The following is a 17,135-nucleotide window of genomic DNA, read 5'->3' as shown; positions in this document are numbered from 1 at the left end:
CAAATTCGTTCTCTGCACCCTCGAGAACCTCGGATTCGATATCCATATTGTTGAAATAATCAAATTGCGCAGCGGCCATCTTGGATTTAAAAAAATCCCAAATTCGTTCTTTGCACCCTCAAAAACCTCGGATTCGATTTCCATATTGTTGAAATCATAATGTGCGCGGCGGCCATCTTGAACTTATTTTTTCGTTTCATCAAGTTTGAAATCACAACGATTCTAAAGAAGTTTCACTTCAAAAAGCGCGTACACTTTATTTATAGGGCCGGCAACACTCTTGCGATTCCTCTGGTATTGCAGGGGAATGTGGGTGGCGGTGATCATTTAACATCAGATGACCCGTACTCTCGTTTGTCCTCTCTTCGATACAAAAAATAATCAATGAGAAGAGATAAAGTATCTCCAACAACTTGCTTATATTACTGTGGTATATATTTTTGAAGTGAGTTTATTGAATATCATTTTTTATTTAGTTTATAGTTTGCTTGCTTTTTACTTTAAAAATGCAAAAACTTAAAATAGAATTTTAACATTGATCACAACGAGAATCATATGTTAATGATCTTTAATAATTAAATTATATTTTCTGCATTTTTATATTGTTTAGTTTTAGAAATTAATGTGAGAAAATATGAATTGAGAAAACTTAAAAATTAAATTGATTATCACATAAATACCTTGCAACTTTCACTCTTTTGAATTTAGAAGAAATAAATCTGGGTTCGAAACACAAAAACAGGTCATCAAACAGCATCATAAACGCATCTATTTTTGGAAGATTATCTGATTGCGTTTTAACAAATCCACTTTCAGTCATTGTTAATAATAATTATACAGATCATTGAATAATAAAAAACCAACATAGAATTTAATATATCGCTAACCACCGAAAATAATATCTAGGAACCATACCATTGCTTATGTTTATCTAGACTTTGACGTCACACTGCTCTTCAACCAATAGCATTGCGTTTCGATGTTTTATATTTCGCGCGTATTTATTGCACTTTTGTATATATAATACTTATTATTCAGCACAGATTTTGATAAAAAAAAAACTATTTAAGATAAAATAAATAATAATAAAGATTAGAAAAAATAATATTTGAACTAAATATAAGTTACATGCATTTACTTACCCTATTGTCAAGTTCAGAAGTAAGTTCAACATAAAATGACTGGTAATTTTATATTTTGTCGATTTATCTGGTGACTTATGACTGGGCTACTTATGACTACATATTATAAAACAAAGTACTCCGCCGAGTCTGTCTGTCTGTTCGCGATAAACTCAAAAACTACTGCACCGATTTTCATGAGCTTGGTTCTCGAGGTAGGTTTTAGTATATAATTTGTTAAGTTTTTGTATAAAATGGTGTCGGGAAAAAAATAATTCTTCTTGGAGCTTTCAACGAAAACGCTGTCTAAACCCTTTGAGATATAACAAGATAACGTATGGTGGAATTATATATCTTATAAAAGACTATGGACTAATCCGAGATGGCATATGTCTATTTAAGGATAACATACGATATCTATTTTAATACTTTAAAAAATTGGCAGTTATAAAGCGGTAATGTAAAAGCTGTTTATACAAATACAATATTACTCCTTAACATATTTTAGTGCTAATTAAGGAAAGTACATATTATAAAATCATTACTTTGTAAACATATTTATTCGATGAAAAAAAAAAGCCCGTTGAGTTTGCTGCGCCCATTCTTCTCAGGTCTGAGGCATTCATTTTGGAATGGGTGGTAGTTTTTTGACTTTCAATAAGTGATGTCACATCCTACTTTGAATAAAAATATTTGAATTTGAATTCAGAAATACGTTTTTTTTTTTCATTTGTAACTCATTAACTTTAATTACACATTTCCGATGGCTTTAGACTACATCATTCTTTTTTATTTTATTAAAATATTATTTAATATTGACACACTCTTCCACGTATGTTGCCCCAAACTAGGCATAGACAAGACAACGATATATATTTTAATACAATATACATACTTAAACATACATAAATACAAATAAACATCCATGACTCGGAAACAAACATTCATATTCATCTTATGAATGTTTGAACTCTAGCTTAGTAGGCAGGGTCACTAACCACTGGGCTATAGGGGTTTTTCTATTGACAGAACAGCGTGTGTCGGGTCAGCTAGTATAAAATAAATCTTAGATCATTTATACATCTAGAGAGACTATGACAGCTGTGAAAACGTATAAAAAATAGACTTTACAACCTCTATTTTGAGCAATTCACGCATACTAACACAAAATATCAGATAAATCGCGAGTGTAAGACGTAGCTTGTCACGCACACTAAACTAATATTCCTGGCCTGTTTTTATCGGTTGTCTAACAGCAAGAAACTCTATCTAGACGTATAAATTATCTAAGATATAAATATTGAATCCGCCCGCTGTTAACAATATAATAACAATTTGTTCGGAGTGGCTTCTACAACTACTAACTAATACGTGGGTAACACTGAAAATGTTTAGAACTGGCCAGTTAGAAACATTGCTAATAAAAACTTTTCTTGAATTTTAATTTTAGAACTCTTTGGTAATCTAATGTAGGATATTGCATTCATTTGTCATTTGTTTTTGTGAATTGGCGGCGAATCTAAAACTCTTGTTATATGAGAAAATGAACATAACGCGAGAAAATTTTCGGTCAATGATTTATTATGACTTTCGTTGTGGGCTTACTCAACAACAAAGCTACGATAAGCTGCGATTAGCATTTCTTAATGAAGCCCCATCTCGTGCCACTATTTACAATTGGTTTAACGAGTTTAAGCGTGGACGTAGCAATCTCAATGATGATCCGTGTGGGGGACGTAACAACGACTACTGAAGATAACATAAGTGCTGTGCGACGCATCATAGATATCAGCAGAGGGCAAGCCTAGGCATTAGTATGAGTCAAGTTCAAAAAATATTACACGAACATTTAGGCGTCAGGAAGCTTTGTACCAGATGGATTCCCCATACTTTAACCGACGACCAGAAACACCTTCGCATGGACTGGTGTCGCCAAATGTTAGATAAGTTCAATGACGGTGACTCAAATTCTGTATTTGACATCGTCACAGGTGATGAAAGCTGGATATATTGCTAAGAACCCGAAACCAAAAGACAATCAGCTCAGTGGGTATTTCCTTTCGATGATCGGCCAACTAAGGTAGATAAAGAAAGAAGTCAAGGAAAAACGATGATTGCCTCATTCTTTGGTCGGAAAGGTCATATCGCGACAGTTGTGCTAGAAGATGGAAGGACAGTTACTGCAGACTGGTATGTCAATCGCTGTTTGCCTGTTGTCTTGGAAAAAATTCGACAGCAGCGCCCTCGAAGCAGGATCCTCCTTCACCACGCAGGCGCACTCGGCAAAACGGACTGTTGAATATTTGACTATGGCAGGTGTCGAGATAATGAATCATCCGCCATACAGTCTTGACCTGGCGCCCTGCGACTTTTATTTATTCCCAAGAACTAAAGATAAAATTCGAGGTATTCGCTTTACGAGACCTGAAGATGCGGTGAAAGCGTACGAAAATGCCATAGAAGAGGGATGCTAAGGAAGAATGGGCCCACTGCTTTTCTCAGTGGTCATCGAATGCGACGACGTGTAGAGAAGAGAGGAACGGAGATTACTTCGAAAAACAATAAAAGTATTGGCAACTTTCTACATTAAGCCGTTTTTAATTTTCTAAACATTTTCAGCGTTACCTAGTTACTTACTAAATATATATCAATAATTATCTACATATTGCAATAAATAAAATCATTAAATTTGACACTAAATTTCAAAATATAAATACAGCACAATATTATAAATGATTATTATAAAAGTAATATTATTTTAGAAATTGAACTCACATACATAATATGTAAGAACCGGTGAAATTTGAACTTACCACACAAAAATTTTAACTAAATGCTTACAATAAATATATACACTATAAAATATTATAACTCCGTAGATAAACACTAATTTCATTATAACAAGAATTATTGTTTCAAAAATAACATCATTTAACAATATTTTGCTATACATATAATTAAATTATTATCATACCTACTTAGATTAAGGATTGGTCTCCGCTGTGCTCCAACTAGATATCGCACTACCTAAAAACAACAGCTTTTTATTACGGCAACTATTAGATGCTTGTGTGCGTGGTATCTTGAAATTCAATCGCATCTTTCATATTTTATAATAACATACGCTTCGTGTTATTTTACATTGAAATGAATAAAATACAAAATACTTACAGATGATATGTGATCCCAGTGTCTTTCGTATTTCTTGTAGTATATATTAGTTGCCGCACTTTGCGACAACGCCTGCGGTATCTAATTGGCGCGCAGCGTAGACCAATCCTTAACTACCTACTTATCATGCAAAAACCTATCAAAATATATCATCGTTCTCTAGACGATTCTCAATCTCAGCCTCAACCCAATTCCATTATAAATTATAATAATATATATTATTTCCACAATCTTAAAATCAATAATATTATTAAAGAAAATAAACAAACCCAACAAGGCAAGATAAAAAATATAAAACATCTTTAAGTGTTGCCAGATAGTGAGACATTCTTTGTCTTTGTCGCACTAACTAATATCAAAAGTGATTGTAACTTTTATTAAAGTAAAAAAATTGGCTATTGAAATATTTCAAACTTGAAATGCGTTCGTTTTGTCCATAGTTTTTTTTTTTATTATAACTTCAGTGTTCAGTTACCAGTGTGAGGCTCCTTTGCACAGGATGCCGGCAAGATTATGGGTACCACAACGGCGCCTACTTCTGCCCTGAAGCAGTAATGTTAGCTAGTGAAATTACTGGGCAAATTAGACTTAACATCTTATGTGACGAGCGCAATTGTAGTGACGCTCAGAATTTGTGTTTTTCAAGAATCCTGAGCGGCACTGCATTGTTATGGACAGGGCGTATCAATTGTCATTAGCTTAACGTCCTGCTCCTGCCTTATTTTCTTAAAAAAATGAAATAATTCAGAAAGTGAAATTATTTTAAAGAGACGTCATCATTAAGCCTTTCTTTACATTAGTACGGGGTTTTCCAATAGGCTCTTGACAATTTTGAATTTAGTTTGTGAACACGGACGTGTAATATAAGAAGGACTCCGTGTCACCTTACATAACAGTGAGGCACCAAAACAAGCCGGTAAACGTGTAAATACATAGCCCCACGCATACACATACACTAACACAATCCGATCGGCCGCCATTATGAGATTTGCCATCGTCTGTGACAGATCAGTTTGCGTCGCAATAAAATATTTTAAAAATGCCGTCGTGCGTTGTGAAAGAGTGTAAAAACAATACTATAAAAGTATTTGTGGATATATGATTATTTAAGGGAGAAAAAAATGTATATCTGGTATACCCCGTAACCGCACACACACTAGCAAAAAGGTGCTTCACTTATATCACGGCGCGGAGTCCTTTTTTTACTAGTCCGTGTTTGTGAACGCACCTTTTCACTTAACATCGAACTGTCACTGTCAGTTTATTCAGTAGACATAACCTTTTCAATAATCATCATCAGTGGCCGCTACTTTAAGAGCGTTAACGCCGATTTTGCGGTCGTAATTCTCGCCCTAGTAGACAGGCAATAATAAGTTTAGTGAAAAAGTTTGAGTCTACATAATATTCGTTGTATGATGTAGTTCCAACGAATCGACCGCTGCAAACGTGCCCGCGGTGGCCATATGAGCGAAGTCGAGTTCCATTCATAAATGTTTTGAATCTACTTCAACCCGATAATAAAGTTTTTGAAATATTTCAAATGGTTTTCATTTTATTTCTCGTGTCGTCATAATTTATGCGAAAATTGCAAAATGCAGATGTATCAAGACGTATGTTGAAACGCTGTAAATAGTTTTTACTTTAAATCCTCTATTAAAGATTCTGAAAAAGTTAGCTTATTGCTAACATTAAAACACCCAATGTTCTAATAACCATTATATCATCCAAACGAGTGTCGTAATGTTGTACTGAATTTCATAACAACACTCCTATTTTTTTTTTCAATCCGTTCATGCTCAAAGTGTTTTAACAGTCAGCCACATTCTTATTGTTCGATGCATGGTATCTGTATGAATTTCAAAAAAAGAACATTTTCGTTTACGCGCGTTCCACATATACGTCGCGCGCCGTAAAAAAAAAGTAGGTTATTCGAATGCCCGCCATTTTTTTCGATATTTTTATTGTTTTGTTAATAAAAAATGAGCGATTCAATTTAAACGCTGCAAAAGAACATAATATTCAAGTGAATTTTAATTATTGCACTATAAAAAATGTAAATTCCTACTAAAATAAATAATTATTTCATTAATACTTAGTTTATTTGTATATAATCAGTAATGGATGGTTACTACTAGGAATGGCTGTTTTAATGTTAGCAGTAAGCTAACAGTTACAGAATCTTTTAGAAGATTCACATTCTGGGTGTAGATAGTTTTGTATGCAACTGTTGATAATTAGGTATTAAAACTCTCATGTGATACTACTATCACACTCGGCTTCGCCTCGTGAGATAAATCCACATTCGTGTTTTAATACCATAAATAACTATTTCAAACTATGATGTAATTGATTAAAAGAGGATATTGACCTCCTAAAGTACGTGAAAAGCCTGTTTTCACCATTCAGTAAGTCTGGAAATAAGGTGTATAATGCTCCACAGTGCTCTCTTTTCATCTAAATCGGATGAACCCAATAATTTCTTGACTTCCTTTTTAGAGAAGATTGAAAATTAAATTATGAATGCCTAGTCACTACTATACTAGAGTCGACGGTAAGAACGCTACTGGAAACAAAATCGTGCCGTGTGAAAGCTGAATGTGTTATCGTACAATCGGCACCGGCTATCCGGCAACCGGGACGTATGAAAAGGGCCTTCGGATGCGGGTAACACGATCCTATGTTTTCTCAGTTTTATTGTATGGGGTCGAAGCCTGGACATTAACGCAAGCGATGAGCAACAAGCTGGAAGCATTCGAAATATGGGTGTACCGACGAATGTTGCGAATCTCATGGAGAGATCGCGTTCGCAATGGGAAACTCCGCAGAGTTACTCAAGATAAAAGTGGTAACAATACGTAACAGTAAACGAAAACCTGGCCGCAGACTAACATCCTGGTTCAATATGAGTACAAAATCACTGTTTAGGGCAGCGGTGAACAAAATCCAGTTAGCCTTAATGATTGCCAACTTCCGATAGGATATGGCAATAGAAGAAGAATATTGCTTTTCAAAAAATGCATACAATCTATCAAATCTATTAAAAGATATTTTAAGCCCCGAATTAAGTCTTCATTATATTTTAACTCATTGGCCTTTGTTTCCTTAAAAAATATAAAAGACATTACTAACAAGAAACTTTTGTTCTGACAACACACTGGGCAGTGCCGAAAAAATGAATTGTGTCCAAAACATCCCAACAGAAAATTATTTGGTCTAAAACTTCCTATTTTCCGCGAGGCAACTCTCTTTTAAAGATAACACATAGAATCGCCTATGAAGAAGTTGATTAAACACCTTTTAAAATTTCAGCATCTTTACTACTAACTATACTTTCCTCTGCTACATCAATTTCATTTTCTGAACCTCTTTTCCCACAACTTTTAAAATTTCAGCAACCATTACTGCTAACTTTACTTTCCTCTGCTACTACAAGGTCATTTTCTGAACTTCTTTTCACACATCTCTTAAAATATCAACATTTTCACTACTAACTTTAATTCTTCTGCAACTACAATTTCATTTTCTGAACCTCTTCACACATCTCTTAAAATTTCAGCATCTTCATAACTAAAACTACCTTCTTCTGCTATTACAATTTCATTTTCTGAACCTCTTCACACATCTTTTAAAATTTCAGCATCATTACTACTAACCTTACTTTCCTCTGCTACTACAATTTCATTTTCTGAATCTCTTTTCACACATCTCTTAAAATTTCAGCATCTTTACTACTATCTATACTTTCCTCTGCAACTACAATTTCATTTTTAATACAGTCGCTCAAATAGTGGCGTATTGCAGGGACGTATAGCGTTCGGGATGTGGTCTATTACATACTCGTGCTTTTTCTTTACCTTTTCCGAACTCTTGCGTTCTCTTTCCCAACTGTCAAAATAAAGTCTATTAAAAAGAAAAGACCAACCACGAAGTTTTTATGATTTATGCAAATATTTCTAAATATAAGCTACAAATTTGTTTCAATATCAGATTAAATGATTTGATTCAGTAAGGTTTTATTTCATTTCATCTCATTAAATTTCATTTTCATTTCATATCAATAAAAAAAATCTACTGAAGACTTGGGTGTATGGGCATAGTTCCCTTTGCCTAACCAAAATGGGTGAAGTAATCAAAAAAAATATCTGCTTATATTCTTTTACGGTTGGCGCCATTTTAGTTAGTTGAGTTTATTGTGTTATTATTATTCTATTAAATTGCTTCATTTTTTTGCAACTGTATTAAAAATAGTTGTTCAGTACACGTGCGGAACCGTCATTGCAACTTGTTCCAACTGTCAACCCTTACTTTCGGCTGCGCCTCGGCTCGGGTAGACATTTGTCGGAACTCTTTGCAATGACAGGCTTTCCGCACTCGTGATGAAATATACTATTCTGAACCTCTTTTCACACATCTTTTAAAATTTCAGCATTTTTATTACTAACTTTACTTTCCTCTACTACTACAATTTCATTATCTGAACTACTTTTCAGAATGGTTGGCTTTAAGTCAACATTAGGTTTTTTTGTTATGCAAACATTACGTAAAATATTAATTTTCGACGTTTTAAGCACACGATTTGAGATATTTATATTTTTATATTTATTTAGTAAATCTTTTTTTTGATTTTTTAAATATTCGTTATTCACTTTCACGATTTCATTTGAGATTTCTTTGATATTGTTACCACTTTTATTAGTACGTATTTTCCTTTCAATTATTCTAATTTTATTATCATTCGTTCTCGCCAAATGATTTGACATAACACAAATTTTCCCATCTACCTTAATAGTTTGAAATCTATGTTCCTTTAATTTAGGATTATTAATTTTAATTATTTTACTTCTTTTAAATTTATCTTTTGCGTTGTCGGATAACATTAAATTTTTGACCGTAACTTTATTAGCTGTTTTAATATAGTCAGAAGTGTTACTACCATTGCATTTGCTTATTACATTCTTGATATTAGCAACGTTAAAAGTTTTAGCTGTATCTCCAGCATGTATGGTATTAGATTTTATCAAATTATCGCTTACTTTGTGACTTTCCGTTAAAGAATTGGATAAATTTATTCTATCCAAAGAAGTTTCATTTACATCATCAGTTACAATTAAATCATCGTTATTCTTATCACTATTAACATTCTTACAGTTTACAATTCCTATAACATCTTTTTCATTATTACTAATAATTTTATCATTATTTTTAATAAACTTATCATTTCCATACAATGTTCCATTTGCTTCTTGTTTACTGTTGGATATATGCCTGTAATCTATTCCACTCGGTGTCTTTACAAGCATAAATTTGTCAAACGATGTATGGCCATCACTTTTAAGGGTTGTTTGTGCAAATACCTCATGGAGACTAGGCATTTGGATATCACTCAAAAGTGATATAACATTGACTCCTGTTTCGTTGCTTATCTTGGGATCTGCGCCATAACGTAATAAAACTTTAATAGTGTTTCTATATTTAGGGCTTAACTTACTGAAGTCTCTCAGCTCTGGAAGGAAAGTGCATATCACAATTTAATAATCACAAAATGATATTTTCGGTGGATTTTCAATTTTTTTTAATACAGGAAATAAGGCTCAAATATGCCTTATTGTATATCCCACACGGAATTGCAATAATTCTAACATTTCTTATTTATATATGCTACAAACCAGGCAAGGAATGTAAAAAATTATCTTACGTGAGGCATCAGTGTGGGAGGCGCATACTGCCAAGTACAGCGCAGTGTTCCCACTGGTGGGCATCCTCGAGTTCACACATTGCTGGTTTGTTTGGGCAAGTTTCTCAACAACTTGGTAGTTACCCTTCACTGCGGCCCTCATAAGGGGTGTGTAACCTAAAAAAAAAGGTTTGTGGTAAGAAGAGGCGACAGAAAAGAATACCTTATCATGGCGAGCTTGATAATACGAATTTTTGTTCTATATTTATAAATATTAGTAACAATAGATTATAATTTCTAAAAAAAAATTTCACATACAATGTCCACATCTTAAGATCATTTATATGTCTAGACTGTGACAGCTGTGAAAACGTCGAAAAAATTGAGGCAGACAATTAACCCCTATTTTAAGCAATAAATACACACTACTACATACAAAGTGACACACAAATTGCTAGTGTAAGACGTAGCTTGTCACGCACGCTAAAGTAATAAACCTGGCCTGTTTTTATTGGTTGTCTAGCAGAATAGATAGATAGAAAAATTAGCTTTATTTATTCTATATTAGTTCGAGTAAGCTAATGCGCCTGCCGAATCATTATTATTTTTTTAATTATTTTGATTATAAATTGAAACTGTGTGTAAAACACTGAAAGAGTGAATGAAAAAAAGAGATACAATGTGTTTTTTTGGCACGTTTGGCGTCGAGTTGCGGAAAATAGGACGTAAAAATCTTTACCTCTTAGTGCAAATGAATAATTACCTTGTTCATCACAAGAGGTGCTCAGATGCTGTAACAAACACATCGCCAGCTCATCTTCAGGCTTACTTTCCATCTCTGGTTTCCATAATTCCTCACACTCCTTGAGTAAGCTTCTAAAAAATAAATTGCATTATTAAAACCGAAAAGTGATATATTTTAAAGATGTAATGTTCAAAATATTAGTGTCCGACTGAAGATTCGGTTAAAATGTTGCGTTTTAGTCAAAATTTAGCCACACTGAAACTCTGGCCGAGACGGGAGAACTATAGTGTACGTAGACTTTCTTATCTAGCGAGTTGAGTTAAAGTCCGTATTTATAAACACCGCTTTGAGTGCGCGTTACGCTGAAGCTTAGCGCGCCACCATAACGACTTTAAAATTAAGTCCACCGTAACTTCGACTTAGGAAAAACTCAAGACTATAATCCAAAGAAAAAGGAGATCAATAATTTCTTGCGTCACTACCACAGCTGGTGTAAAAGGCATTTATTTTCTCAAAATTGATTCCTTTAGAATTCTTTTTGATGTCATTTCTGATAACTACTAGATACTACAACCGCTTCGGAAACAAATGGCGATCTGAGAGAGAAGAAGCGGCGCAAGAAACTCTCCCAGCATTTTTTTTTTGCGCTCTTTTCAATAAAAATATACAATATTGTACAGTCATTTCTATCGCTATAAAATAATCACAATCTACTCCCAGGCTGTCCGATCATTTAGATATTCAGCAGTGGAGTAATAGGATTTACGACAGAGCCATTTTTTTATAAAACATTTAAATTTATTTATATATAATGCCTGAACAGTGGCTAGGACTTTATTATAGAAGTGTATACATTTATTTACCCTTAAAGCTATTATGTATCTTATGAAGTTAGTTCGAATGGTGTTCGAAGTTTTAAAATTCCCGTATTATACACTGTCTACTATCACCCAGCTGTCACGCTGTCGTGCGATCCGTGAAATGTAATTATTTAACAAAATGATCAAATACCTCAAGTTAGTTACTTTTTTTTTTAAGTTATTTACTTCTATAGGCGCTTTATGAAAAAAAATATAAGAGTGAAATTTTAAGATGCGCGCGAATCACTGTAACACAAAAGTAACAGTTTGAAGTTGGTTCCTAAAGTATTCTGACATTTGCGTCATTCGTTATTTTTTTTTTTTGTTTCTTCGTACATTATTAAGACAGGCATAGGGTTTTGCATTCAAAGGATCACTTACCTGAAATACGACACTTCATGCTTTTTATGTTTGGATATGCTGTTATTTGGACAGTTTTTCACTGAATACTTTGTCATTGCGTGGCGTTGTATTTAAAGCGCGGTCGAAACACAACTGAACGAAAGCTCTGCCTAATAGACGCGTAGGCAAAGTTTTGTTTCAGACATTTTTTGAGCATGATTGTAAGTTTAGTTTTTTAACGCGCTCATAGGAGTATAACTTCCTAAGCTTGAGGGTAGCTATGTATGTCTGTAACTAGGACTAACCTTGCATGTTTGACACAGTGATCAAGTAATACAGCAATGTTTTCCATGTCACCCTCTGCAGCAATATGGAGCAAGGTCTGGCCATCGTCAGTTCTGACCAATACATCTGCCCCTTGCTCTAACAATATGTGTATACATTGAGTGAACCCGGAGTATGCTGCTAATTGTAACGCTGTCTGGAAAATCAGTGATGATAACACTATGTATGCATTGTAATGAGTATCAGTATCAGGTGGAATCATTTCAACCACGTGCTGCAGTATCAGACAGAGCTGTTTGGATTATCGGAGACCCAGTGCTGTGTGAAGGGCTCAATCACCTGGTGTTGTGTAGAAATGTCACTACATTGTGTGTCTTCTATCACATTTATCATGGGGAGTGTCCCAAAGATTCGAAGAGTGTTTCCTGATGCTGAATTCCACCTTCGCACACCACATAATATGAGGAAATTATGAATACCACCTGGATGTGTGACATTACTCCACAGTGCGGTTTTCAAAGAACTTTCGTCCACATACAACTAAAATGTGGAATGAGATTCCTTATGTGGTGTTTCAGGGTCCTTATGTCATGGGTCCCTTGAAAAACAGCGCATACACTCTGGTGGCAGTGATCACTTACCAACATGTGAACCGTACGCTTGTTTGTCCTCCTCTTCCATAAAAAAAAAAGAATATTTTACGTCTTGTAACAATGGAGTTGTTAATAAATGATTTGATTTGACAGGGCACTGTTGCTAGGGCCCGAGATCGATCTTGTTTGATCTCGGGCTGTCATCATTCATATGCAATGTTTGTTAATAGTTATAGTTTATTATTTAAAACATTGTTACTAATGAGATGTCATTGATCATGTCGGCTTTATTGAAAGCTATATAAATATATAGCTTTATAATAAAAATATATAAAAATAAATAATTTAAAAATACATTTACCATATTTTCACCGTCCATAGTATCAATAGATATATTCCTCGCTTTGAGTGCAATACAATGCCTTCTTAACATATCACAGTCATCATTTAGTACTGCTACATGTATTGGCCTGAAATATTTGAATTTCATTATGAATTTAATATCAATTTATCTTATGCAAATTGTATCTGGACCGAAATTTATGGATGATGCAGGACTCGAACCAGCCCCTTTTGGGTTCTGTCCAAACACTCTCCCAACTGAGGCAACCGTCAGAGTGACACATTGACCGTAAATCCTAATATGTCTTGTTCTGTGCCTGATGGAGGACAGAAGAAGGCTTTGAATTTAAGGGTAGAGCTATTAAAACTATGCACCCTGCCATAATATAGCGCCATATGTTAACTTAACAAAATACCAATTAGATAGAATGTTAAATAAATGACTCTATACATACATATTATTGTCCTCGTCAATTTTTAAGCAATACTTCCAATCAAGATATGCTTGATGCATTAAAAGACTATGTCGCTCTTCAGTACTCAGATCCCTTAATATATCCGGAGTAGATAAATGAAATGCATCCTTTGGTTTACATCTTAATGTTACTTCTCTGTTGTCTATTAGTAATAGTTTAATTGTTTCTTCAAATTCAGCTGTCAAAGGTACATGTTTAACATTTTCCGCCATAACCGATTTAGGTTTTTCCAAAGTGCAACTGTCAATAATTTTAAATAATGATTCAGGGTTCCTTAATATTGCATTTGATGTATTTTCACTATATTTTGATATGTTACTCATATCAGACATATTGCTGTCTTCATTAGTAATTTGTAGGTCATTTCCTAAGTCCATTAAACTTTCCACACTTTTACATCTTTTAGTATTCTTTATGTGTTTTACATTGTTTGTTTCTGTATTGGTATGTATGATGTAAGGCTTGCAGCGTTTAAATTTTTTTCTTCTCAACCTATCTTTGAGTAACAGATCCATACTAGTATCTTCTGTTTGTATTTGCTTTTCTATAAATTTATTTTCCTTTAATATTGACATAATTGATTTAATTTTTATTTTCTGATCTATAATACTACACAAGCCTGCTAAAAGGTTATCATAGTTTGCTTGACCAAAGTGTTTTACAAAAAGATCAGATGTCATACGAATATTTTGTGAACCTTTTCTATATTGTGCCTCAGTATAACTTGTATTTTGAGTCGTATTTAATTCATTTTTTATAATTAAGTTTGGATATTCGCCGTTAAAGAAATCGCAATTTTTAACATCGTACAGTGTTGTGACAGTAACAGTCGGCTGTTTGAAAATAAAACAGTTCTTAAGAAATTCTCTAGTAATTACTGTGTTTGTATTATTGCCTAAAGCTACTAAGTTTGCTTTCTTCACAGTTATTCTCTTTAAAGCCGACATTGTTTTATTTTTGTTATAAATATCTAGGAGCCATTTATCGAAGATAAGATGCAGATTATAATAATTCTCTAAAGAAATAAGAATATAATGTTATATGTTTACTCCAACGAGCCCCGTGCTGACCAGTCACACCAATTATCCAATAGCCACAGAACCTATTATTATTCTGAGTGTTACACCAACACAATCCACTTCGGTTACAACCTGTGTCTTTGCATTTTGAAATAGGCGGGTGATTACCAGAGAATATTTTAATTCATTATTTACTCTACTATAATCAGATATTTACCGCCAAAATGTAACAATAGTCAATAATTAACACGTAGGTACTACAATTACAATACTTGGTACTTATTTCCATTCGACGTTTAGTAATGAGTATTCACGGGGAATTTCAAGTATATGTTTTATCTAAATCTTAAAGTACTCTGTGACGGGGAATTCCCTACCTACGGAACGAAATACGGACAAAGAATATTTTTACTCTCGAATACGGATCACATTATTTTGTCATTTAAAGTTTCATCCTGACATTAGAATGACATATTATTTTTTTTTTTTTTATTTTTATATTAATTCGTTCTTTCGAACAGGCTATAGCCAGGGGCCTTACTGCCTTGTCGTTAGTATTTTCATTTCTTTGGTATTTATTATTTTCACTATTTTGTTTTACAAAAAGTCCAATCCAGTTTTCTCATTTCATCTTACATTATTTCCATTTTCCTTTTCCAATTATGTATATTCGATAGCGAATATTTATAGTAGTTTCTTTCATCAAATCCAATCCAGTCTTAAAGTCATCAGTTATTTTACCATTTCCGTTAATGTATAATTCTCTAAAGAATATTTTCCATATTTTCCTTTTAGTAAGTCCAAATCCAGTAATATAGTCTCTAATAATTTTCCCCTTTTCTTAAAGTCAAATCCAGTGTAATTTGCATAACTTTTTAGAATAATACCTACCTATTTACATTATCTGTTCAGTTCGCGAATTGCGCTATGCTATTACTAGTTGTATATGTACAAGTTATAACGTATTTACATAATTATAAACAAATTTACAACGTATGTATCTACAAATTACAATGTATTTACAGTACTACATACAAATTTATACAAGGACATATAAGTTGATGTGTCCTTTAATAGATCTATTACTGAGAGCGGGATTATATTGGGTGCACCATATATTTCCAGTAGCTCATCCATCAGCACAAGGCGCTGTATGCCAAAGGACGAACAATCAAAAAAGATGTGATCCAGAGACTGATCTTGTTGCTTATTACAATGGTCACAAAAAGGAGAGGAGACAATTTTTTTGCGATGAAGATGAAAATTCAATCGATAGTGACCAATACGCATTCGTGTTATTGTAGTATAGAACTTTCTGTGAGCGTTATTTTTAAACTTACAAAACCAGGGTGTGCTATTAACGGGATTATCTAACAAAGTATACGAATGAGCCTTATTTTCAACTTCTGTACAATTGTACCAATATCTTCCCCAAAGAAGAGTCATACGCTGTTTTAGATTACTTATTATATCTGTATATGGTATGTTAATGTCTAGATCTTTGCAATCAGGATATAGGGATAGATCGGATATATTAATGATAGTTCTAGCTAGAAAATCAGCGCTTTCGTTTCCTGCTACTCCTATATGGGACGGGACCCAAACGAAATCCACTTTAATATCGATTAAACATAGTTCGAACCACAATTCCTTTATAGCAAAAATGATGTAATTGATGTTAGCACTCATTTTGTTATTTGACAAACTTTTTAACACACTCATACTATCACTAACTATTACCCACTTCTTATTAAGTTGATTTTGTTTCTTAATATGTTTTAAAGCAAAAAGAATAGCGACGGCTTCAGCAGTAAAAATACTGGCATATCTATTAATCTTAAAGCCAATACCCTTCCTAATTTCAGGAAGGTAGATTGCAAAAGAAACATTATTATTGTTTTTTGCGCCATCCGTATAAACAAATTTACAATTAGACCATTCTGACAATAATACATGAACCTCCTCTTTTGAAGTTAAATTTGGATCTATTACAACATTAATTGCAGAATATTTACATCGAAAAGAACCTGCATGGCAGGGAAGTATATCATTATTCCGATGAATATTTAAATCTTGTAGAAATTTAAAAAATGAAGAAAAATCTTGCAAGATAAACAACTGTCTCGGAAATGAAGACGATTGATAAGCAATAAGATTCTTAAGAAGATTGTTCGTCGGCAAGCTATAGAGCTTTAAAATAAATCTTTCTTTAAGATAACTAAATCTAATACACAAAGGAGGAAGGTTGGCCTCGATTTGCATAGCAGCTATTGGGCTAGTTTTAAGTGCACCCAATATTGTACGCATACATTTATTTTGTATTTTATCCAGACTATTAACAATTTTGCTGTCTGCGGCGAAACAATGAAAGCCATATTCAAAATGACTACGAATAAGCGATTTATACAAAATTAACAATATTTTAGGGTCCGCTCCCCACGACGTTGCACACAAAGATTTTAATACATTATAAGCTTTATTCGCTTTAATTATAACACTATCTGTAT

At 33.5% G+C, this 17,135-nt stretch overlaps 1 protein-coding gene across 2 annotated transcripts; it reads right to left on the bottom strand.

The window, feature by feature from the left end:
• Nucleotides 1–6,355: 6,355 nt before the first annotated feature.
• On the bottom strand, nt 6,356–15,031 carry LOC126974708 (uncharacterized). Of its 2 annotated transcripts, XM_050822293.1 has the most exons (6): nt 13,589–15,031; nt 13,153–13,261; nt 12,219–12,394; nt 10,730–10,842; nt 9,988–10,143; nt 6,356–9,795 (listed from the first exon to the last, which is right to left on the bottom strand). In XM_050822293.1, the coding sequence occupies exons 1-6, from the start codon at nt 14,554–14,556 to the stop codon at nt 8,696–8,698; spliced, it is 2,622 nt and encodes an 873-aa protein (XP_050678250.1). In that variant the 5' UTR covers nt 14,557–15,031; the 3' UTR covers nt 6,356–8,695. The 2 variants fall into 2 exon arrangements, with proteins under 2 accessions (XP_050678250.1, XP_050678251.1); XM_050822294.1 differs by lacking the exons at nt 6,356–9,795; nt 12,219–12,394 and having other exon boundaries at nt 9,994–10,143.
• Between the last annotated feature and the right edge of the window lie 2,104 nt (nt 15,032–17,135).

This window comes from Leptidea sinapis, chromosome 33, assembly GCF_905404315.1.
Source record: "Leptidea sinapis chromosome 33, ilLepSina1.1, whole genome shotgun sequence".
NCBI lineage: Eukaryota > Metazoa > Arthropoda > Insecta > Lepidoptera > Pieridae > Leptidea > Leptidea sinapis.
This window is presented reverse-complemented; position numbering and strand designations above follow the sequence as displayed.